Source organism: Macadamia integrifolia, chromosome 10 (assembly GCF_013358625.1).
Source record: "Macadamia integrifolia cultivar HAES 741 chromosome 10, SCU_Mint_v3, whole genome shotgun sequence".
Classification (NCBI taxonomy): Eukaryota; Viridiplantae; Streptophyta; class Magnoliopsida; order Proteales; family Proteaceae; genus Macadamia; species Macadamia integrifolia.
This window is the reverse complement of record NC_056566.1, coordinates 21320988-21344564: the sequence shown is the minus strand read 5'-3', so window position 1 is coordinate 21344564 and position 23577 is coordinate 21320988. Positions and strand designations below refer to the sequence as shown.

General features: G+C 37.3%; 2 protein-coding genes across 2 annotated transcripts in view; one reads left to right on the top strand and one right to left on the bottom strand.

The window, feature by feature from the left end:
• The window catches only part of LOC122091235 (probable linoleate 9S-lipoxygenase 5), a 5465-nt gene extending 589 nt beyond the window's left edge, over nt 1-4876 (top strand). The window contains exons 2-9 of the mRNA XM_042661092.1: nt 1598-1890; nt 2019-2259; nt 2380-2721; nt 2815-2900; nt 2982-3089; nt 3181-3485; nt 3594-3857; nt 3942-4876. Coding sequence (XP_042517026.1) covers nt 1598-1890; nt 2019-2259; nt 2380-2721; nt 2815-2900; nt 2982-3089; nt 3181-3485; nt 3594-3857; nt 3942-4710 — 2408 coding nt within the window. The 3' untranslated portion in view covers nt 4711-4876. The remainder of the gene's footprint in view (nt 1-1597; nt 1891-2018; nt 2260-2379; nt 2722-2814; nt 2901-2981; nt 3090-3180; nt 3486-3593; nt 3858-3941) is intronic.
• Nucleotides 4877-5670: 794 nt separating this feature from the next.
• LOC122091236 (fatty-acid-binding protein 1) lies at nt 5671-10109 on the bottom strand. Its single transcript, XM_042661093.1, has 4 exons — nt 9559-10109; nt 8355-8604; nt 7843-7934; nt 5671-5924 (listed from the first exon to the last, which is right to left on the bottom strand). The coding sequence occupies exons 1-4, from the start codon at nt 9941-9943 to the stop codon at nt 5785-5787; spliced, it is 867 nt and encodes a 288-aa protein (XP_042517027.1). The 5' UTR covers nt 9944-10109; the 3' UTR covers nt 5671-5784.
• Between the last annotated feature and the right edge of the window lie 13468 nt (nt 10110-23577).

Below are 23577 nucleotides of genomic sequence, written 5' to 3'. Positions count from 1 at the left end.
GAATTTTTTTTTTTTTTCAGTTGTTGGGTACTGAAACAAATCAGATCTGAGATCAGAGTAGTCCAGATTGATTCAAGGAACTCTTGGGTTTTTACTTATCTGAAGGATTAATCTCACAATTAACGGCTTCCATATAGATATTTTTACATTATTCTTGTTCTTATTCTAGTGTTCTTGCTCCTTAAGAAAAGAATCATTATCTCAAACAAAAAAAATGAAGGAACCCAGATGAGGGATTAGTGTAGAGACCCAAATAACTATGACAAGTAGAAGAATATGTCCATGTGGCAACTCAAGTGGGACCCACATAATTTGTCATGTAAGCATCATCATCTCTGTTGTGGCAAAAATAAAAATAAAACACTGAGAAGTATTATGGGCTACATTTTGGAAAGTCTCTGGTCATTGTCGTATTATAGGAAAAAAAAGAGTTTGGTCATTGGCACAAGGCAGAGTCCGGGGGCTTAAGATGGACGGTCTAGATCGAGTTAGGCCCAGATGGTGGCCCATAGAAGAGGTCCAAAGCGGCAAACTGAAGGGGTGTTTTATTTTTTGGGGTTTTGGGGGTGGGGGTCGGGGTGGGGAGAACTGAGCTTACGTGGGACACTTCTTAATGGACAAAGTTTTCCTTGATCGTGTCATGAGCTTCACCGTGTGATCCTAGGGTCCAAAAACCACGTCCCCCACCCTCCTCTTGGGGCCCTGGTCGCCCTTCCCATTCGCTGTGGGTTCAGAAAAACTTGGTTCATTCTTAATAATTAAGAATAAACCTCATTGGGCCCACCAAGCAGAATAGCTACCAAAATAGCATTGAGAGATCACTTTCAGGGTGTTAATGATAATGAAAATGAAAAAAGGCCAAATTTTACTCTTGAAAGCAGAAAAAGTTTATTTGCCTTTTGCTTCTCTGTGTAAGTAGGTGGCTTATCTTAGTGATATAGGTAATCATGAACCTTTTGTTTTAGATTATCTCATAATCAACCAAGTTAAAACAAAGAAGATGGTCCCTAATTGATGTTCAAGTCACCAAATTGTACTATTAAACTCATGCCCTCTATTGTACATATGGTTAAATAAAAGTGAAAATTTTCGAAATTATTACCTCATATGATGCTGTAACTAACTCCAAAGTAAATGACATTCGGTTATTGAATTTCACTTTTACTTTATAATTAATTCCTTTGAATTGAATAGTAAGATCAGGTTTACCAAAAGAGAGTTTTCCGTGATTTCTTCATCCACTATAATGTAGCCTCGTGATTGGACTCTTGAACAGTGATTTGCACCATTAAACTCATGTCCTCTATTGTACATGGTTAAAACTCCCCTTCTCGGTTCAATCAAGGGTTAGATGTGGTGGCCTGACAAGTTATCTCCTCACCGTGGGTGAAGAGGAACTCGGTCCTTTACCAATTATGGAAAGAGTTACACAATCATGAATATAAAACGAAGGCCGTGATGTTTGGCTACTTACTACATGGAATGAAAGCATTTCGTTTTTGGAAGTGAAGTTTTCTTGAGAGATGTTTTATCAGTAGAATTTTAATCCTCTTAGATAAGTTGATTGAAGAAAAAACTCAATCCTTGTACATTGCAGATAAGGAGATGCGGGGAAAGGTTGGAGCACCGGCATTCTTGGAACAGTGGATCACAAAAATTACCCCATTAACTGCTAGAACATCTACTTACAAGGTCTCATTCCAGTGGGATATTGAAGCAATAGGAATACCTGGAGCTTTCATCATCAAGAACATGCACCACAGTGAGTTCTACCTCAAGACCGTCACACTTGAAGACGTCCCAGGGAAGGGTCGTGTCCACTTTGTCTGCAATTCTTGGGTTTACCCAACGAAGCGTTACAAATATGATCGTGTTTTCTTCGCTAACGAGGTAATTATTGTATTGAATTAATCTGATTAGAATTGTCCTTTAATGACTTGCAGTTGCTAGGTAGGGAACCAGACTTTGATGCCTAACTTGTTGAAGACTAAGATTAATGTGTATGATTTTTATTACAGACCCTCCTACCAAGAGATACACCTGAGCCTTTACAGAAGTACAGGGAAGATGAGCTTGTGAACCTAAGAGGAGATGGGAAGGAAGAGCTCAAGGAATGGGACAGGGTCTATGATTATGCTTTCTATAACGATCTGGGGGACCCTGACAAAGGACTCAAATATGCACGCCCTGTTCTCGGAGGTTCAACCAAATACCCTTACCCGCGAAGGGGAAGAACTGGTCGAAAACATGCAAATTCAGGTTAATGATCTACTAATTATCCCTTTTCTTGATAGGAAACCAAAGATTTCTTTTAGTCTTTTTCCTATATTTCCTGGTCATTTCAGCTTGCATCTCACTAACATAATGTCATTTTAGCAGATCATACCTCTGAGAGCAGAATAAATTTGTTAATGAGTCTGGACATTTATGTTCCAAGAGATGAAAGGTTTGGTCACTTGAAGATGTCAGATTTCCTTGCATATGCTCTGAAAGCTTTAGTTCAGTTCCTTCTCCCTGAGTTTAAAGCTTTATGTGATAGAACACCTAATGAGTTTGACACCTTTCAAGATGTATTAGACCTCTATGAGAGAGGGATCCAACTTCCTAATGGTCCAACAGTAGATAAAGTTAGGGATAAAATCCCCTTGGAGCTCCTAAAGGAACTCTTTCGCTCTGATGGTGAAAGACTCCTCAAATTCCCTACACCACAAGTGATCCAAGGTAATGCACTGACATGCACACTCTGTTCTCAGTTAATTAAAAAGGTGAGCAAAGAAGTAAATCCTTGATCATATTTTTGTGATAATAATGCAGACAAGAAGTCTGCTTGGAGAACAGATGAAGAGTTCGCACGAGAAATGCTTGCTGGAGTGAACCCTGTTTGCATCCGCCGTCTTGAAGTAACTCAATGCGTCTAATTCTAAATCATCTTCTATTTCTCTTCAGTTCTCTTCAAAATTGATGTAATGCTAATATGGCAGGAATTTCCCCCCACCAGCAAACTTGATCCCAAAGTATATGGAAACCAGAAAAGTTCAATTACTAAAGATCACATTGAGAAGAAGTTAAATGGTCTAAAAGTAGACAAGGTCAATCCATGTTTCATGTAATTTACATGTACAATTTTCCAGCTGACAAGCTTTTAATATAAGGATATCTAATGCTATGGTTTTTGTATAGGCCATTAAGAAGAATAAGCTCTTCATACTGGATCATCATGACACATTGATGCCATACCTGAGACGTATAAATACCACTTCCACAAAGACTTATGCAACCAGAACACTTCTCTTCTTGAAAGATGATGGGACATTGAAGCCACTGGCAATTGAGCTGAGTCTACCACATCCAGATGGTGACCGACATGGTGTAATTAGCAAGGTCTTCACTCCTGCTGAACAAGGTGTTGAAGCCTCAGTATGGCAGCTAGCTAAAGCTTATGCAGCGGTGAATGACTCTGGTGTTCACCAGCTCATTAGTCACTGGTATGCCTACGTGATAGAATGCTTAGAATTCTTTACACCAGGGAAATTGGTGATTATACTTTTGATTCACAACTATTTTAAGGAATGGGTTTGTTACTATGGTTCCAGGTTACATACCCATGCGGTGATTGAGCCATTTGTCATTGCGATAAATAGACAATTGAGTGTGCTTCATCCAATCCATAAGCTTTTGCAGCCTCACTTTCGTGATACCATGAACATAAATGCCTTGGCTCGGCAAATCCTCATCAATGCTGGCGGTGTGTTTGAGCATACAGTTTTCCCAGCAAAATTTGCAATGGAAATGTCTTCTATGGTTTACAAGAGCTGGGTTCTCCCCGAGCAGGCACTGCCTGCAGATCTCATGAAGAGGTAAAGTTCATAGACGTTACAAACATGATATCCTAAAAGTTCTGCACCTTATTGAAAATAGAGATTATCGTTTGCCTCATATAGGGGGATGGCAGTTCCAGACTCAAACAGTCCTCATGGCCTCCGCCTGTTGATCGAAGACTACCCTTATGCTGTTGATGGCCTTGAAATATGGTCAGCCATTGAAGCATGGGTCCATGAATACTGCTCTTTTTACTACCGCAAGGATGAGATGGTCCAAAGCGACTCTGAACTCCAATCATGGTGGGCCGAGCTCCGTGATGTAGGCCATGGTGACAAGAAGGATGAACCGTGGTGGCCCAAGATGCAGACGGTTGCTGAGCTAACACAGACATGCACCATAATCATATGGATAGCTTCAGCCCTCCATGCAGCTGTTAATTTTGGACAATACCCATATGCAGGTTACCTCCCGAACCGTCCAACCATAAGCCGTCGTTTCATGCCTGAACCAGGCTCTCCGGAATATGCTGAGCTTGAACAGAAACCTGACACAGTATTCCTGAAAACAATTACAAGCCAGCTCCAAACCCTCCTAGGTGTATCCCTCATTGAGATTTTGTCCAGGCATTCTTCTGATGAGGTCTATCTTGGGCAGAGAGACACTCCTGAGTGGACCTCAGATGCAGCACCACTGAAAGCTTTTGAGAGATTTGGGAAGAAGCTAGTAAAGATTGAAAATAGGATCATGGAGATGAACAATGACAAAAGGTGGAGGAATCGAGTAGGGCCTGTCAAGATGCCATACACCTTGCTCTATCCAGACACTTCCAATTATACCAGTGTTGGTGGGCTAACTGGGAGAGGAATACCCAATAGTGTTTCAATCTAAAGCTGTATGAGGTGTTATAGTCCCAAAGTAGTTCAGTCTTGTGACTCTTTTCAGCAATTAGGATTTCTTAGTTGAGTGGTAGATCTGATCTGTGTTTGTCACATGATAAAGAGTATTACATGTATATAGTTTATATACAAGCTATAACCTATGTGTGCCTTCTAAATTCTGATCCAATTACCACCAAACAAATATTCATGGTGTCATCATTGACATGCATGTCATGAAAACAATCCAGAAAACCAACTGAAGCAAACTCCAGCCCATTTTGCATCCTACATGATAGGAATATTGTCCTGTAAGAAAAACATTATCACACTCCTATTCCTATATACCTTGATTTTTTTGTTCAGAATTCCATTTCCAGCCAAACTTTCTGCAGTTCCATATCTCTGATTAGTTAAAGGATCAGTTCAATGGCAGAAACATATAGTTTTCCAAGAAATAGGCTTATCCTGAATCCAAGTATTATCTACTTAATCTTCAATACCAATCTGATGAATTTTTTATTTTTTATTGGCTATGGACTAACTGAAGAAATTCGCACCCCATCAAAATGTCCTGAATTAGACAAATGATAGAAAACCAAGTAGTGAGTACAACTGCCATCCAAAGAATATCTCAAAACTGAATCAAGCAAATTCTCCATCTACTCTGGTTATTAACCCACAATCAAGGTCAGAGGCAGGCTCCTTCTACTGAATGCATATTTATGAAACTTTAATTAATTCATCATCCATAACAAAAGCAAGAATGTAATAGGAATGATGTCGCTCTCTTTATTTTTTATTCTCAAATGTTCCCAGCTTGGCAAGTGACTGTTAAAGAAAGAAGTTCTTCTCCAAACCCTTTCAGATCTTACCCCAGAAGAGGAATCCCAGTCTCTCTTATGCTTGGGAGTTTGAAGTCAGTGATAGAAAGAGTGAGGTGCGCAAAGGAAAAGCTGAAAGAAAAAGAGTTAAAACTACTGGTATTTCATAAATATGATATTTATTTCAGATTTCCAAGTTTACACATTACCAACCACAGAAAAATAATGCAGACATCCTTCCCAGTTATTTCGGCATTAATTACCTATTGAATTACAAGGGAAGCCAAGTTCTGCTCAATATTCTCTTTGGCTTGTTTATCAAATGGGTCTTCACCAACATAAAGATCAAAAAGTGACCGACACAAGAGCTTGCTTTGGATGCTTCCGGCATCTTTTCCATCAACTGTAGATTTAAAGAAAAACCAACGTCTAAGTTTCAGATTGCAACAATATTCAAAAGAAAATGTAGACACTGAACAATGATACTGATAATTTCACTCAGGGAAAACCATGAACTATGAAAACAGATTAGCTGTATTGGATCACAAGTGAAAATATTTGTCAAAGTGCCTAGACGACCCAAGCCATTGGAGGGCCACCTAAGCAACAATAATACAGATTGAATCTATGCACTGGCACAAAATTTAGAGGGAAAAAAAAAGAGCAAGCAAACAAGTGAAGTGGACTAGTGAAGTTAGATTTCTTTCTTAATTTATTAATTTTTGGGTACTAAAGATAGTTGTCAAGGCATCACCTAGGCAAAACGCCTAAGTGTTCAGGTGCCTTGGATGCCCTATCGGTGTCAACCTGCATCTGGACCCTTTCCAACACCTTGGGTCGCCTAGATGCTGTGACTACTATGTTACTAAATGATCTCATGCTTCTCACCTATACAAAAACTTGTGCACAAGCCAAAAACATTGTTAGAAACAACATTATTTAGAGGGGGGAAAAAAATTGACTGCCAAATGACCTAAGCATCCGAAAGGCACCCTAAGTGATGCCTAGAACCTTGGAAACCTGCCCGGATGCCTAGGCGGCGTCTTAACAACTATGCAAATGAATAGCCAATTTTATTTTCTATCATATGACATGGAACTGTAGGAAAGAAAGGATTATCTAAGCCATGCTTTTGTCATTTTTGAGAACATTTAAATGCGTCAATTAAAGCACTCCCAGTGTTGGCATAAAACCCAACCAAACCTAATTCAACCACTTGGGTCAGCTATTACATGATCATCTCTATCTATGCATGTATAGAGTCAGTATAATCAATACCATCCTAGTTCATTTGATTGAATACCTTCTCAATGGAAGTGGGGACGATCTCAAGTATTCAAGAAACTCTATGTTGGCAACACAAAATGAATTGATGTGTTTCTCATCTCTTCCCGTGCGGTCAAATTTTCAGCTCAACAGTTCGAGTCTTAGACAAAATCAAAGGCTATTATTCGAGGGTAAGCCATAGGGCTGACATAGACAAAGGCACAGAACTCATGCCAAATCCAGAATGTAGTCTATAAAATTGATGATCTGAATCTGCCATGTTACCCTCCAGACTCCAAAAATCTAGAACACAGTTGTCACGGCACCGAGGCAACCTAAGGCCTTGGAGGGGGCCTAGATGCAAGGTGACACCAACAAGGCGACCAAGGCGTCCAAGGAGCCCTGGACATCCATGCGATGCCTTGACAAGTATGATGTGGAATGTGTACCAGAGAATGCCAATGCTTTAGTTTTCCTTCTTTTAATCCTATCCATGCATGAAGATGGGTTGTAACCTACCAAACTTCGCTCACATTAAGAAACTTACCTTGAAATCAATTGCTTTATTTCCCAAGATTGTAGAACTTTATGTAAATCATCAGCAAGGAGGGATTACCACGTTGCTTCCTATGTATGTTATCCTCTTTTATGCAGAGCAAAGAGAAAAGCTTTTAAGGCAAGATGGAAAATGTTGTCCCAAGAAGTAGGTAACATGGGCTAACTGCATATTTGGGATATGTTCAGGACTAAGAATTTCTTGTCACCAAGACCAATTGGTTTTTCTACATCATCAACTTGAAGTAATGAATAACACCAATTTGATATAAGGTCTGGGGGTGGTGTGTGTGTTCATATGTTATTGTATGTGCATGGACGTGTTTGTGAAATATTTTGAGGCTTGGGGCTGTGTGGTCCAAATTTATGGCATTCACCTCCTCATCAATCAATAAAACTAAAAGTGAGCCAGGAATCATAGGAGTTCAAAATAATTTAAGCATACAGGAGAGGAAAGTATCAATGGGTTAATTAAAATAATAAGAAGAGAATTTTCTTACTCGTTATGCGAAGTAAATGATCCTTGTCCCTTGAAATATCTATTACAGTTCCCTTTGGTATCTTATATTCATCTTTCAACAGGGAAGTGAACCTGCAACCAAAATGACTCTTAGATTACAAGCATCTACAAGACTATCAGCAGACAATTGAAAGATACAAGCACATAGTGAAGAGACAAGAATATTTCCTGCACTACATTAAGATGGATTAGGTTTGGTTGAGTTAAGTTGTATTAAAGTGTGATATAAGTCAAAAGGGCCATGTGATAGGAAATAAAATTCCAAAACGTTATATCAATTAAATACAAAAAGTGCATAAGATAAGCAATTTAGCTGCATGAAATAAATTGATAAACCAACATATGGGGAAATTAAGTAAATGAAATGGTAAAAATGCAACAATCATTCCTGGACATTGTATGCAAAACTTAAGCAATCCAAGCATTTACAGATAAAAGTGATCAATTAGCAGTCAAACTATGTGGTTGAGAGAGCTGATAAAAAAGGAATACCTGTTAAGCAGTTCTTTATTATCAGATCCGCCAAACTTTTGGAGCCTACCTCCTACAGATTCCGCAAAAGCACTACGTACAGAACCAATGCTCAATCTGCCATACACTATTTGAAGTTGAATAGTCATACCTATATCCTTTTCCAGTACATCTTCCAGGAATTCTTTGTTTTCCTTCAGTGCGGAAACAGAAAGCTTTCCATATTTCTCACTCAACAAGTTCTTTATGTCAGTTTCATCAGCATAAACACCTGTCAAAATGTGCCACTCTCCTTATGACTAAGATTCAGAGAGTAATGCGTTGCTCTTACTTCCAAGATGAAAAAACTGCACTGAAAGTTTGTCTTTAAGAAGGTATTGAAGCTTTGCACAGCAAGTAAATAAATTCAATGATGTTCATTCAAATTTCACATAACCATTATTTATAGACCAAGAGATACTCTACCGAAAAAAGAAGAAGACCAAGAGATACTAATCGGAATGGACAAATAAGTATCTAGGCTAAGAACTAGAAATACGTATAGTGGTACCCAATCAACAATTCCATCAATATATTCTTTTTGTCTCCATGACTACCAATAACATTCTTGACAAGTATAGCAAGAACATACAATCTCTTTAGTCTTCAAGATGCACCACTTATCCTGTTTCTATGTGAATGAAACCACTAGATGACTTACGCAACAATTCGGTGATCAGATGGACTGCAAGAGGGAACATTGAAAGCAGATATTAAGGATAAGCAACAGATGCCAATGATGGTCAAGGAGAAATCTGAATGGGTCATCTTCATGGGCTAAAAGAAAAATGAGCAAGGTTATCTACCATATGAGCTAATTCTAACAAGCTATAATAACCTGATAACTGGATGAAGGCATGAGAAACATGAAGAGCTAAAGCAGATGGTCGACCTAGATGGGCAAAGATGGATGTAGAACAACTACCAAAAATAAAGTTAAAAAAAAAGAGAAAAAAGAGGAGGGATGTAAAATAGGTCCTTGGAAGCAACCCTACATTATCATATTGAGAGCAAAGATGCACTTGTGATGGCTCAGACCTAGAAAGTACAAGGTTTGCTTAAGATTAGTTAAATTTTAGATTCAAAATGCTTCCTTGATTAGCGCAAGAACATTGTACAATTGATAATCTAAACACAAAAGCAACAAAGAAGCAGTAAATTTGAAAGAACAAATAAAGTGTTATACCGAAAGCGTATACATCGATGTTCTTCACCAAAATACTTTTTTTGCGCAACCCAATTCCAAGCAATCGTTGAGTGTTGTTCAAAATGGAAGGGAAAGACATTCCCGTCCTGGGTTCCGTGGCTGCAGAGGAATCATTGGCTAAAGAGATAGATCCCATCATTGGAATAGAACAATGGGGTCGGAAATTCGAAAAGATGGAATTGAGTGCGCTTAGAAGAAGAGGGTTCCTCTGGTTTATAAAGTTATGGGTAATGGAAAGGCTAAGACCGATACCAACACCGACCGCGGCTGCGGCGGAGTAGGAAGAAGGAGAGGAAGATCCTTGGGAGCGATGAGGGCGATTCGATGGCTGAGAAAACCAGAGAGGAAAGCGAAGAGAGCACATTATCGATCCTTCTTCTTCGGGATAGACTAGTTTACAGCTACGATTCCCGGAGGTTTCGGTGCTGGATTGCTGCTTTTAGCTGGGAGGACGTGAGGTTCATACCGTAATAGACAAGGGTTTGATGAATTGAATCTGGCATTCTGGTGAACACCCTAAACATCTACATCCCTTTCAGTGGCAACCGACTAACCATTAAATAAACATAAAACAGCCGTCCATCCCGCCACAAAGAGAAATAAACCATATTTCAAGCAATTGAATTCAGTGAATTCTTGTACCCAAAAAAAAAAAAAAAAAAAAAATCATTTGATTTTCTACCAAAAGAAACTCATTTATTTTTTTCACCAATAAAGTAGGAGCATAATTGGTGAGAAGGAAATTCTTGTTAGTAGTTGTAGTAAGTACCTCTATTTGAGGGTGACTTCTTTTGCTCAGATAGTTTTCTCATTTGGTTGATGGACAATGTTACCAATACTTCCACTTGAAAAGGATTTTAGGTATGTTTGGTAATCAGTACCTCTATTTGAGGATTTTAGTTATTGATAGTGCATTATTATGGGCGGAGGGGGGAAGTGTTCCCTGTCAGGGAGTGTGGCTCTTACGCCTGAGCAAGACCTGATAAGTGGCTCGTTTGGTTCAATCTATGAAGGGTAGGGAGGTCATTTTACAATGAGGAGGAAACTTTATTCCTTTTATTTAGTGAGATTATTGATATTGCAACAGTATTTCATGAGATGGCTACCAATGAGGGAGTGGAAAAGTGAATTGTTCGATAGGAGATTCTAATGAGAGAGTGTGGGATCCGTAGGTGGGATGTGAGAGTATGTGTGTAGGAATCTACATGCACACTGATGGCATCGTGACAATCTTTTTCCCATAAATAAATGGGATTTTTTTTTTTTTGTAGGGAGAATGTGACCTCTGTGGCCAGACACATTTGGGTGGGGGAATCGGGGAGGGGAATGATCGGTGTGCCCTCATGAAATGCAAAAAAATATCTCTATGAATGCTTCCCCATGCATTTCCACTGGACCTCATGCACACTTAGGAACCATAGTATCCGTAGGAAACACTTCTAGAAAAATATAGAGGTAAGGGTATCATTGCATAAAAGGTTATTCATCATTCCTGCCATATTTTCCAATCTGTGACTTTGCAGGTTGACTATTGGATGATGATTTGGGATGCAATTAGGCTGGGTTAGGTTGGGTTTCCAAAAACCTAGGCCCAGCCTGGTTCGTAAGGCTCAACCTAGGGTTAGCCTTGCCAAGGTTGGTTTGGGTTTCTCTTAGCCCAGGCCCAATTCTGTCGGGCTTAGCGTGGGCTAGGTTTGGCTATATTTTTATCATTTTCAGGTTATTTATATGTTTAATATATTAGACTATTGATATATATCAAATGTAAATAATACTGGTTAATCTATGGCTCTCATCTCGCATACATCTATACATATATAATACATAGTTTACATAGGTATATATGCAGTGGCCTTAGCTTAGGCCCATCCCATCCCATCCCATCCCAGCCCAGCCCAGCCCAACCCTAGGCATGGAAGCTCCAGCTTGTCACAGCCCATAGGCTGAAAAACCTAGCCCAAGCGATAAAATTTTTGGACAGGTTACTGGCGGGCTCAGGTTTGCTAGGTCAAACTTGCAATCCCTATATATGATGGTTGAATTCAATTGTATGGTTCAACATATATCAATTGTTCTTTTTAATTTTTCAATAGTTCCCACGAGATTCATTTTCTAGGCTTTTCGAACTTTCTAAAACCTTTAGAGGCCGTTTGTTTAGAGGGGAGTTGCTAGGGTGGGATTCAAGGGGTGGGATAGTTGTACGAACTATTCCATGCCAATGGGTTAGTAGGTCGTTTGGATAACTAGGGTAGGATTTTGGGTAGACAAGGTAAATTTACCTATAGGCCCACGTGGCCTACCATTTCTCCCACCCCGGCTCCTTGCAAAGTCCCACAGATTTGGTGGGACTCTTGTTGGAAAGGGAAGTGCAACGTCTCTATCCATCTCTCCTGCTTCATCTCCCTATGAAAGAAACCAACGACCAGCATGTACCGGCGATTCTTTTGCTTATTCCTCTTCACATCCATTCACCTCCTTCTCTTCCTCTTCTTTAAACCCAGATTTCTTCAATGATTTTGCCCCCAGATCTGCCCCCAAATCTCTCTCTACTGCTTGACTTGAAAGAAAAGATCTCTTTTTCCCTCTCTCCATCTCTCTCCTCCAACCAACTGAAGGTTGCTCGAGTCTCATTCCTGCAACTCATCGTTGTTTGAATCGAAGCCATCGGTGACGGTGCTCTTCCATCTTTCTCTCATCTTTTCTCTTTTTTGTTTCTCGGTAAAGCCTGCCATTCTCCGTGACAGTGCTCTTCCGTTTTTCTCTCCTCTTTTCTCTTTTTTTTTTTCGATGAAGTTCGCCTTTCTCAATGACGTGTTCTTCTCTCTCTCTCTCTCTCATTCTCTCTCTTTTTCTTTTCCGGTAAAGTCAGTCTTTATCTCCTAACCTTCCCCATTTTAATCCCTAAAATCTATCCAAACTGTTAAGGATGGAGATGAACAATAATTATTCAGCATTTTCCTTTCCTATGTCTCACCCCCACGAATGGGACCATAAGTCAGGGATTCCCACCCCAAGCTCCCCTCTAAACAAATAGACCCTAATACAACACATGGGAGCTCCATATTAGTTTGAAATTTTATCTATAGATAGATGATGATGTGGACAAAATATCCATCAAAATGTAAACGCCAACCGAATTGCCACGTGTATGATGGTAGAACCTGGCTATCTAATAGATAAACAATAAAAGGGCAAAACATGTTCATAGGGTCTTATGTTTAGAGGCTGGATGGTATGGGCCAAACCAATCTTTGCATCTATGTTGCACACCAATGTATGGACCAAGCTAGGCCAGGCTAGAATGGGCTTCTAAAGTGATAGATATAAGAGCCAGCCCACCGAGAAATGGGGTCAAGCTGAGTCAGGCTCCAAGTTGCTCAAACTAGTTCGGCTCCCATATTTTTTAACTCAAGATCGTAACCCCTAGTACCCACACGAGTAGAGATGCAAACAAGACAAGGGGCTGGGGTTCCAAGCTCCATATCTTGCATTGTCAAAGTCAATAGTCCAGGCTAAGATGGGCCACGGGCGTAGTCCATTTACAAGCCTAGCCCACAGATGGAATGGCAAGTCTAAGTTTGGCTTAATCTTAGTTTACAATTTACAATTTTCCTTTTCACTATATCCCCCCCCCCCCTCTCAAGACCCACCACACTAGGGGACAGATAGGGACCCACTAGGACAAGAGTGCTTACAAGCCACACTTGTTACTAATACTAACTACTAATCTATTACTACTATATTTCAAGGTGTAGGAATAGAATCCAACCACCGTGATCTCATAATTACATTGTGTGAAAGTCCAAAATATCCGTGACACTGTTTCAATGGTCCCATCCAACCACCCAAATTTGTTCTTTCTCCATTGTGGGTGGGGAAAAATTTAGTTCTTGCAAAAACAAGCAAAAAAATTTTTTTTTTCACTTTTGTTTGGTAATGTAATTTGGGGAAAAGAATCCGCACATTGTTGGTGTGCAGATTCTTTCACATGCCCTCTCAAACAAAATAGCATCCACATATTTATTTTTTGTCTATTCCATCCATTTTGAAACTATGAACTCCACATGAATGATACCATTTCCAGAACACTACTTGAAGTGGCTTGCAGATTCCATCCTATGCCAGCAACATGGAAAAACCCCTCCCTTGTAAAATATATAATAAAAAAAATTTCTATAAAATCTTACATTTTTTTTTTTTTTTAGTGTTTTATAAGAAGTGAACAATTCAAGAGAAAACATTTTTATGAGACCTAACCATAGAAAGAGAAGACATTGTTTCCATCAAACCCTCACCATTGTTTGTAACTTTCATGCCATTTAGGTTAGATTACAATTAAAAAATAAAATGGTGGCTCCGGAATCAAAATTAAAATTTTTTCCCAGCACTCTCTTTTGAAAAGGACAATAAGAAAATGTTTGACGTAGTAGACTCCACCAAATTTTTTCTTTCTTACCCTACCAAATTTCTTATATTCTTTGGTGGATTGAATACAGCCTAAAGCAAAAGTGTTGGTCTAAGTTGTTTTTCCATTATTCAATTTTAATTATATGGTAATCATATCTGATCTATAATTAGGGTAACAATTGAATAATGATTGATTAAATTTTAAATTTAATTTCTTTCCTACTAAGAGAAGAAATAAAAACTATAATATTTTGGATGCTAATTAAGTGCATGGATCATCCCTCTACGAGGTAATTACTTCACACCATAGCTTAAATTGGACTGGACATATTAGACGGTCAAACTATCAAACAAGACTCAATCACAATAATAAGCTTTCTTCGTTTTATATGTGCATGAAATCATGGTTTCTTTTTAACTCAGACTTCAATTTTATATTTTGTAAATTTTATTTTAGTTTTTTTTTTTTTCCTAACAATCGAGTTTTCTTGGTTCCTAATGAGCACAATAATGTGTGAAATCTTAGGGATATAAGTATATATTTTGCCCCACTTTGGATGGTACTACTTTTATTTTTCTTTTATTTTTTTAATTTTCAAGTCTATAAGAGAAAGTGCTTAAAGTGAATCAAGAACCGTTCCAAGCTTGAACTAATTTGTCCAAAGGTGGGACCCACTCATTGATACCACATCTTCTCTCCTACAAAATCCTGAAGATTATTCTCTCTCCTTGCCACCTCACAAAATCTTGAAGATGTTATGCAGAGATTCCTTTCTGATTTAATCAAGATTGCAAGATACTGGTTAATATTGCAGGGAAGGAATAGAATTTGTTAATTTTGAAAATAGATTCTTTATTTCTTCACACAATATCTCAAAGAATGAGGATTTTTACTAAAATTTAATTTAATTTAATTTTCTTTATTTTTTTAAAGAAGACTTGTAGAAGGAAGGAGGTAAGACCAAAGCCCTATAAAAGTACCTTCCTCCCCCCTCCTATTTTTTATTATTCTCTTTAGTTTATTTTCTAGTTTATGCTTAGTTCTCTTCTCTCTCTCCCTCTCTCACTCTCTTTAGTTTTAGTTCTTCTTTATTTTTTCTTTAATCACTTTAGTTTTTTTTTTATTTAATTTTAATTGCGTGGCTTGCGTCTTTAAATTCTTAGATGACAAATGGTTAGGCCATTATTTTAGATACATATGTTTAGGATGGTAGTTAGAATTAGATCACAACCATTAATATGTTCACTTTCGCATTATTAAAAGAAGCAAAAAAATAAAGTGGCTGCTCTCCCTGAGTTCGACCCGTAGCTACACGGATCCGTACGCTTACGGTTACATTTAAAATCTCAAACAATTTCCATTCACCACGTGGCTTCGGACCAAAAATATGTGGAGCGGGGGGAAGGGGTCACATCTAGGCCGTCTCCTCATTCAGCCACGAGTGTAGGAAAAGTTTGTCATTTTTCTTAAAACCACAATTTGATCAAATGGACTCTTTTTTATTGGATATTGAGTCCGATTTTAAAATTGTAATTGATATTCAAACTTTGTCCATACATCAAAATCATGACTAGGCATGATAAACCTATATACCACATTCATCTTGAGGGAATAATATTATTGGTGTGTTAGTAAATTTACACAATCAGATGCCCTTGACTATCATAATCTTAAATGCCTCGTGATGAAGGTAATTATTTTTGTACAAAAAAAAAAAAAAAAAAAGAAGAAACATTTATGCTAAGTGATGGTTTTCTATACACATTCATGCACAAATGTATAATTTATTCAATATTTTAAAATATAAGTTTCCAATATTAGTACGGACATGATTTTAACTTTTAGGCATACCCAGACAAATATAAATACCATCCCAAAGAAATTTGAAATTCCACCTTAGCATTACCGGCATTAGGAAATCATCAGAGACAGAGAGAGAGAAAAAAAAAAAAAAAAAAAAAAAAAAAAAATCTGTGATGGGATTAAGATTCTCAAATCAACTCATTCCACACTTGACATAAGAGATTGGAAAAAACTTTAGAGGTTCCATGAGAAACCATCTCTTTAATCCACGTGCTATGCTTTGTCAAAAAATAGATGAAAGAGTTCTCAACCACAAGAGTGTCCTCTTTAATCTAGTCAGGCCCAATTTGGCTTGGACACCCATGGTAAAAAAAAATAATAATAATAAAAAAAATAAAAAAAATAATTTTATACTAATTAAATTTGACTAATATGATGAATGTATAATCTTTTATCATATAGATGCAATTACATTTCTTAACTACTTGACAATGATCCACGACTACAAAATTGTATGGACCACATTCAAATGTGATTGGGAGGAGGGGGGGTTGTCCTAACTCCTAACTCTTACCTCTCCCATGTATTTCCAACTCCGAAATTAATAATTTCAACAAACCATGCATATATTCCCCACTATGAAAAGATAATTTAACCAACGAAGTCGCAGTCTTCATAGATTCTGAAATCTTCCATAATTGAATAGGAACGCTCATTATTTCTACATATCTATTTACTCGTAGGATACATAAGTATTAAATAAAGATGAGATTTGATTTAAAAGATAGAGATCCCATAGTAGATATAATTTTTTGGTTTATCTTCTACTCTAGAATTATTGAAATCTGATGTGGGGTGATATTGATTAGGAATTAAAGAATACGCACAAAGTTGCATAAGATTGTCATCATCCTCATCATGTACGAAATGCAATTTTTTACTCATGATTCTACCCATTTTGAATTATATCTTTCAAAATTTCTGTAAACATTCTCATCTTAGTGATATCTTTAACAAGGGATGCAAATTTCTTAAGATTGTTTGGTTTGATTGAATACAAGGTTTATATAAATTCTTTTATGTTTAATAACAGATAATAAATATACAACAAGAAAAAGGCTCCAGTCTAGCTAGGGGTCCTGTGGGCTATTTTAGTCCCTCTCCTTAACTGAAAATGAAGGCTTTCACACATGACCCATTTACCAGATCATTCTAATTTATGAACTAGACAATAATATACTAGTGATCCTCTTACACAATATGAATACTGTGTTACCTACAAAGAAATTCATTGAAACAGACAAAGTTAAACAAGTATTCAAGGTCTTTCAATATTTTAGGTTTGTGAATACTGTGTACCTACTAAGAAATTTCATTGGAGCAAACAAAACTTAAACAATTATTCAAGGTCTTTCAATGGTTTAGGTCCTGAATACAAAAATGAGATATGTTCCTTCTCTTGTGTGGATTGATAGTTTAGTTTTTGTACGTAACGTAGGACCGAAGGATCGAAGGATCGAAGTCGGCAGCCATGGATGTTGCAGAAGATTACTACATGCTGAATGGTAGGAAAGAAATTGCCTCAATTGTCTGAAGAGAAGATGAACTAGCTTAGCCAGTGACACTTTCTTGGCTTATCAAGTTTTGACTATTGGTAATGGCATGCTTCAGACCCATTGGAAATGGACTTGGCTCTAATCTTTTCAAATTATGAACCATATTATATGTGTATATATATATATATATTATTAGCTTGATTGTAGCCATGCATGGTATGCTTTCAATGATCAGTTTTGCATTATAAACAGAATCATAGAAGAGTTAAAAGGGCTGTGATGAATACAAACACTACAAACGAAATTGGTGACAAGGCATTCATGCACAGAGCTCAGGGAGTACTATAAAAATTTAAAGATATCACAAAGGGTGGGAATAGGATCTTTCTCTTAGGACCTAAACACATATAATTATGTGGAGGAAGTGATAGTGAGACAAGCAATTTGGGTTATTTACATCAAGGATGCCACTTTACAGAAGGGTCCATTTCTATACTAAGATCGATCTCAATATAAAAGATATATCTAACATATTTGTTGAAATATGGCCAATATTGATAGAAAAGAACCAGATATTTTAAATATGTATTAGAGCATAAAAATTATGTAAATACATATTAATGAGACTTTGAACTCAACTATGAGTACAGTTGACCACTAGAACTCATGTTGCATAACCAACTACATTGTTCCTCTCTTTAGTGGTACCCAATTAAATCACACAAGGAAAATCAAAATTTATTAGAAGAAAATTTGAGGAAGACTATTGTTATTAATCCAAATGGTAGAGTAAAAATTATGTTTAGTAAGTTAATGGAATACACCAATCATCTGGTTGGACATAGGAGGGCAATGAATCTTTCCCAAGGAAGAGGAGAGAGGATGACACATGCTCATATGGGCACCTTGGCGGTGTGCTAGCATTTTCTTATTTTAATTAAATAAATTGGGGAAATTGTATAGATATGCGTATGGTCCAAGGTTCAATTATTTATCTGTGCATCTGTGATTTAAATGGAGATCGTGGCGATGGGTAGCTGCACTAGTCTCTCCAAGGATTAGTTGAGGTGTGCGTAAGTTAGTACGGATACCTTGGTTAACAAAAAAAAAAAAGACGCGATTAACTACCGCCAGCAAAGCTATACTTTGCTGTAGTGATCCTTATATACAAATATTGTTCTTGCATTTAAGTAAATAATTAATGGATTTCATTTCATAGGTAATCTTGTAAAATCTATACTAATGAAAAGTATAGAAAGCCAACTCATGGTTTTCCTTTATAGGTTTTTTTTTTTTTTTTTGGTAGAATGATTATCATTATAGTTTGGTAATAAAATAACGAGGAAGGGTTGATGCATGGGAGATTCTGTGCATCAATGATTCATCAAATGGGGAGGGGGGGTGTTGTGCAATTTTCATTTCAATAAGGATTTATCCCGATCCAAAGTATCCACTTATAATCTTTCTCAATTATTAAAAAAATAAAATAAAATTATTTAGTCTTTTAATATGGAGAGTGAAATTTTTAAGTTTCCTAATATTTCTAAGTTCTAATAATAGCCAATTCAATCAAGGAAAGTTGTTAAATATTTGAAAGAGGAGTGATTCACAGTGATAGAGTCGCTGGTTTTATTCATCCAGACTCTCATATAGTGGTCTTTTTTACATTGTGGGGTGTGTTGTATTTAAGGGCTAGATAGGAAGTTGTAGCCTCAATAGCTATATTTCTAGCATTCATCTATTAAAATTGTGATTATCTATTAGTAAGGAGCTAATTAATATGTTCATCAGTGAATGGATATATTAAGTGGTCAACTATTTAGTGTAGTTGGTTGGCGCATGGTGTAGTAGAGCACTTGACCCTCAGGAGGTTTCAGGTTCAAGACTCCCGTTCCACATCTAGCTCTCGTTCCTTATAAATTTGAATTAGCCTAAGGGTTTCTACGATGTCAAAGTGGGAATTATCTCATTAGGCATCATCATTTTATCTAGGGAGAGAGCGTCGTGTGGATCAACAAGCTCATTATATGAGATGTCAAATGGCTAGTTTTTAGAATAATAATATAATGATTGAGGAACCAAGCTATCCTATCAATAAAAAATAAATTTTTAGCTACCATAGTCGTAACATAAAGGAGCCAAATTATATTTTGATCTTCTTTGTGGAAGTTATTTTTGGAGCCATCAAACACTACTTAGATATGTTGATGAAAGTGATTATTAGAACAAAGAAACTTGGATATTATTTAGTCAATATTTTCTTTAATAGAACATGATTTTAGATCCTCCTTACATAGCTTCCCTGGATTATAAAAAATAATTTATAAATATTACTATAATAGAAACCGGGTAAGACACCATGCCCATATGAGATCCCAATAGAGCAAGTGAAAAAAAAATCCTAGGAGTATGTGATGTTGCTTAGTTAACCAAATTGTTTAACAAGATTATGAATATAAGGAAAATGTCAAATGATTGGAGGAGAAGCATTTTAGTTACAGTATACCAAAACAAATGAGATATTTAGAGTTGCAGTAATTATAGAAGCATAAAATTAATGAGTTATACTATAAAACTATGAGAGAAGATTATTGAAGCTTACCTGTGAAAAAAAACTAAGAACTTGGAGAATTAATTTGGATTTATACCAGGTAGGTCTACAACAGAAACTATTTACCTACTGTGAAGGCTCATAGTTATAGAGTACATAAGAAAGATCTCCACATGATTATTGACCTAGAAAAAGCATATGACAGAGTTCCTAGAAATTTAATCCAGCGTGTCCTAGTAAAGAGAGAAATGTTGAGTACTTATGTAGATATAATTAAGGATATGTATGAGGACATGATTACTAGGGTGAGAACTATGGGAGATTAAAGCAATAAATTTTTAACTACAATTGGGTTACATCAAGGATCGGCCTTATGTTCCTATTTATTTACATAATTATGGATGAATTAATCAAGAGCATTCTATATGTGATCTCCTGTGTATGTTCTTCACAGATGACATAGTTTTAGTGGATGGAACAGACTCAACCGGAGATTACCACCAAATTGGAGCTATAGAGATCAAATTTGGAAACAAGAGGTTTTAAAATTAGTAAATCAAAGATGGGGAATGTGAAGTGTAACTTTAGCCAATCAATGAGGGATAATGAAATGGTGAAAATTAAGTAGACAAAGATTCCTCAAAGTGACTGTTTAAATATTTGGGGTCTACCATAAATAAAGATTGTGACATAAATATTGATATCTCACAGAAAATTAAAGTGAGATGGATGAAGTGGAGAGATGCGTCTAGAGTTTTTTGTGACTGGCATCAAGAAAAAATTTTATGGGATTATTGTGCATCCAGCTATGTTGTATGGAGGTGGAATGTTGGTCTGTCAAGAAAAGTCATATTGAAAAACTATATGTGGCTGAGATTAAGATGGATATGCGATAAAAGTAGGAAGGTTAAAATAAAGAATGAACATATTAGAACTATGTTGGGAGTTGCCTTAATCAATAACAAGATTTGAGAAAGTCGTTTGAAGTGGTATGACTATGTTTAAAGGAGAGTTGAGGACACCCCAGTAAGGATGATTGATCAGATTCAAATTGAAGGAACCAAAAGAGCTAGGGGTAGGCATAAAATGACAATAGAAGAAATGATAAGTAATGACATGCAAAATCTCGGTCTTGTCTCAAGTACGATCTTGGTTATAACATATAGGAGGACAAAGATCCATATAACATACCCCATTAAGTTAGGATAAAGTTGAGTTTGTTGTTGTATGGGTATCATTTACCATACTTATATAGAAACTTGCGTTTACTCACAATGTTTCTCACCACTAATGTTGATTCCGTATTTTTGTAGATTATTATTTTTATTTTTATTTTTAAAATCAAGATATACTGAATAGCTAAATTAAATTGGCCAAATTTTCATTAATAAATTAAATAAACACTCACGATTATACGCCATCGCCCATCCGTTAACAAAAATAAGGAAGTAATAGTATTAGGCCATGGCCCATCAATTTAATTTTTTACAACTAATTGTTGCATTAAAATTCCATAGTAAGATAAAAAAAATCACATATTAATAAGAGATTTGAACTCAATGATGAATGACAAATTAAGGTTTACCAAGAGAAAGAAAAAATTGAAAAATATTTTTATTCAATTCCTTCTACCTTTGAGCCCTTTTGTTCTTTGTTTCAACAATATGATATATGTGTTGGTGTATGATGTCTTGTATTCCGTCGCAGTTTAATCCAGGGAGTACTGGTGCAGCACCTAGATAGCCAAGACGGCGGTCCCGCTAAGCGGTTAGCGGGCCGTGGGGGTTGCAAGGGGGGCAGGAGGCCCCCCTGCAGAGCAGGGGGTGTAGGGGGGGCGCAACCCCCCGCTCGAATTTTTTATTTGAGGGCAATTGTAATTTAATCCGGATTAGGGTGGCAATTGTAGTTTAATCCGGATTAGGGTTTTTTCGCTATATATTTGTAGCGAGGGTTTCTTTCTCTGTAATGCAAGCAATACTGAGAGGTGTGAGGACGAGCGCTGTAACCCTATTCTCCATTGATAATGAAGCAGGATCTCATCTCACCCGGGACGTAGGCAACCTTGCCGAACCTCGTAAAATCCGTGTGCATTGTTGTTTTGTTTTTTCCATTATCTTCTGCATCGTTTTAGGGTTGCGTTTCTACAAATTGGTATCAGAGCTCTAGGTTTCCGTTTTCTAGGGTTTACTATCACGATGGCAGGGAAGGGATCGAATGTCAAGTATGACATCGAGAGGTTTAATGGGAAGAACAATTTCACCCTATGGCGTCAAAGGATGAAGGATCTTCTGATACAGCAAGGTTTGGCGAAAACGTTGTTGGGGAAGTCGAAGAAACCTAAAAAAATTACTGACGAAGATTGGGAAGAGATGGAGGAAAAGGCGGTAAGTGCTATTCGATTAAACCTTTCTGATGATGCCCTACAATATGTTGTGGGTATCGATTCTGCACCGCAGTTATGGGCGAAACTTGAAAGCATCTACATGACGAAGTCCTTAACGAACAAGTTGTTCGTGAAAAAGCAATTGTACTCTCTACAGATGGAGGAAGGTACGGATCTATTAGAGCATCTTAACATGTTCAATCAGATCGTAAGTAAACTTGCAAACCTAGAGGTTAAGATCGAGGATGAAGACAAGGCGTTACTATTGCTGTCGTCGCTCCCAGAATCATATGATCATCTAGTAACGACTCTCTTGTACGGGAAGGAAACCCTTGAGATGGATGAAGTCGCAGCTGTCCTCATGTCCAATGATACAAGGAAGAAGGCCAGCAGTACGAAATCTCAAGGAGAAGGTTTTTTCGGAGGTGACAAGGAGCAGGAAAGAGGGAGATCAAATCAGAAGGGATCTGGGAAGAGTCGATCAAAATCAAAAGGGGCAAAGACAAAGGTCTCTTGTTACTATTGCAAGAAGGAAGGTCATATGAAGAGAGAGTGCTTGAAGAGAAAGGCGGACTTAAAGAAGAAAGGTGTAGATAAGGCATCTGAGGAAGCTAGCGTGGCTGACAGTTCAGATGGAGATGATGGAGATGTACTCTCTATATCATCAGGTAAGAATCAACCTTCTGATTATTGGATTTTAGATTCTGGATGTTCATATCACATGTGTCCGCATAAGGATTGGTTTGATACATATCAACCATATAATGGTGGGTCTGTCCTAATGGGGAATGATGCCGTATGCAAGACCATTGGGATAGGCACTATCAAAATCAAGATGTTTGATGGGATAGTAAGAACTTTATCAGATGTGAGACATGTACCAGAATTAAGGAAAAACTTAATATCTTTGGGGGCGCTTGACTCAAATGGCTGCAAGTACATAGCAGAAGGTGGAGTTCTCAAAGTTATTAAGGGTGTAATGGTTGTCATGAAGGGACAGCTAGCAGGAAACCTATACAGACTCATAGGGAGCACAGTTATAGGTGGAACATCTGTGACTACAGATGCAGTATTTGATACAGATGATACAGATGATACCTATCTGTGGCATATGCGGTTAGGGCATATGGGAGAAAGAGGATTGATGGAGCTTCATAAAAGAAAATTGTTGAAGGGAGTAAAAACTTGTAAATTGAACTTCTGCAAGTATTATGTGTTTGGAAAACAGTGCAGGGTTAGCTTCAAAACTGCAAAACATAAGAGTAAAGGGGTGCTTGATTATGTACACAGCGATGTA

Coding starts and splice junctions, on each gene's coding strand:
- LOC122091236 (XM_042661093.1), bottom strand. CDS start 9,943: ATGTGCTCTCTTCGCTTTCCTCTCTGGTTTTCTCAGCCATCGAATCGC. Junction 8,605..9,558: donor CATCGATGTATACGCTTTCG/GTATAACACTTT, acceptor ACATTTTGACAG/GTGTTTATGCTGATGAAACT. Junction 7,935..8,354: donor AATAAAGAACTGCTTAACAG/GTATTCCTTTTT, acceptor TTTTGGTTGCAG/GTTCACTTCCCTGTTGAAAG.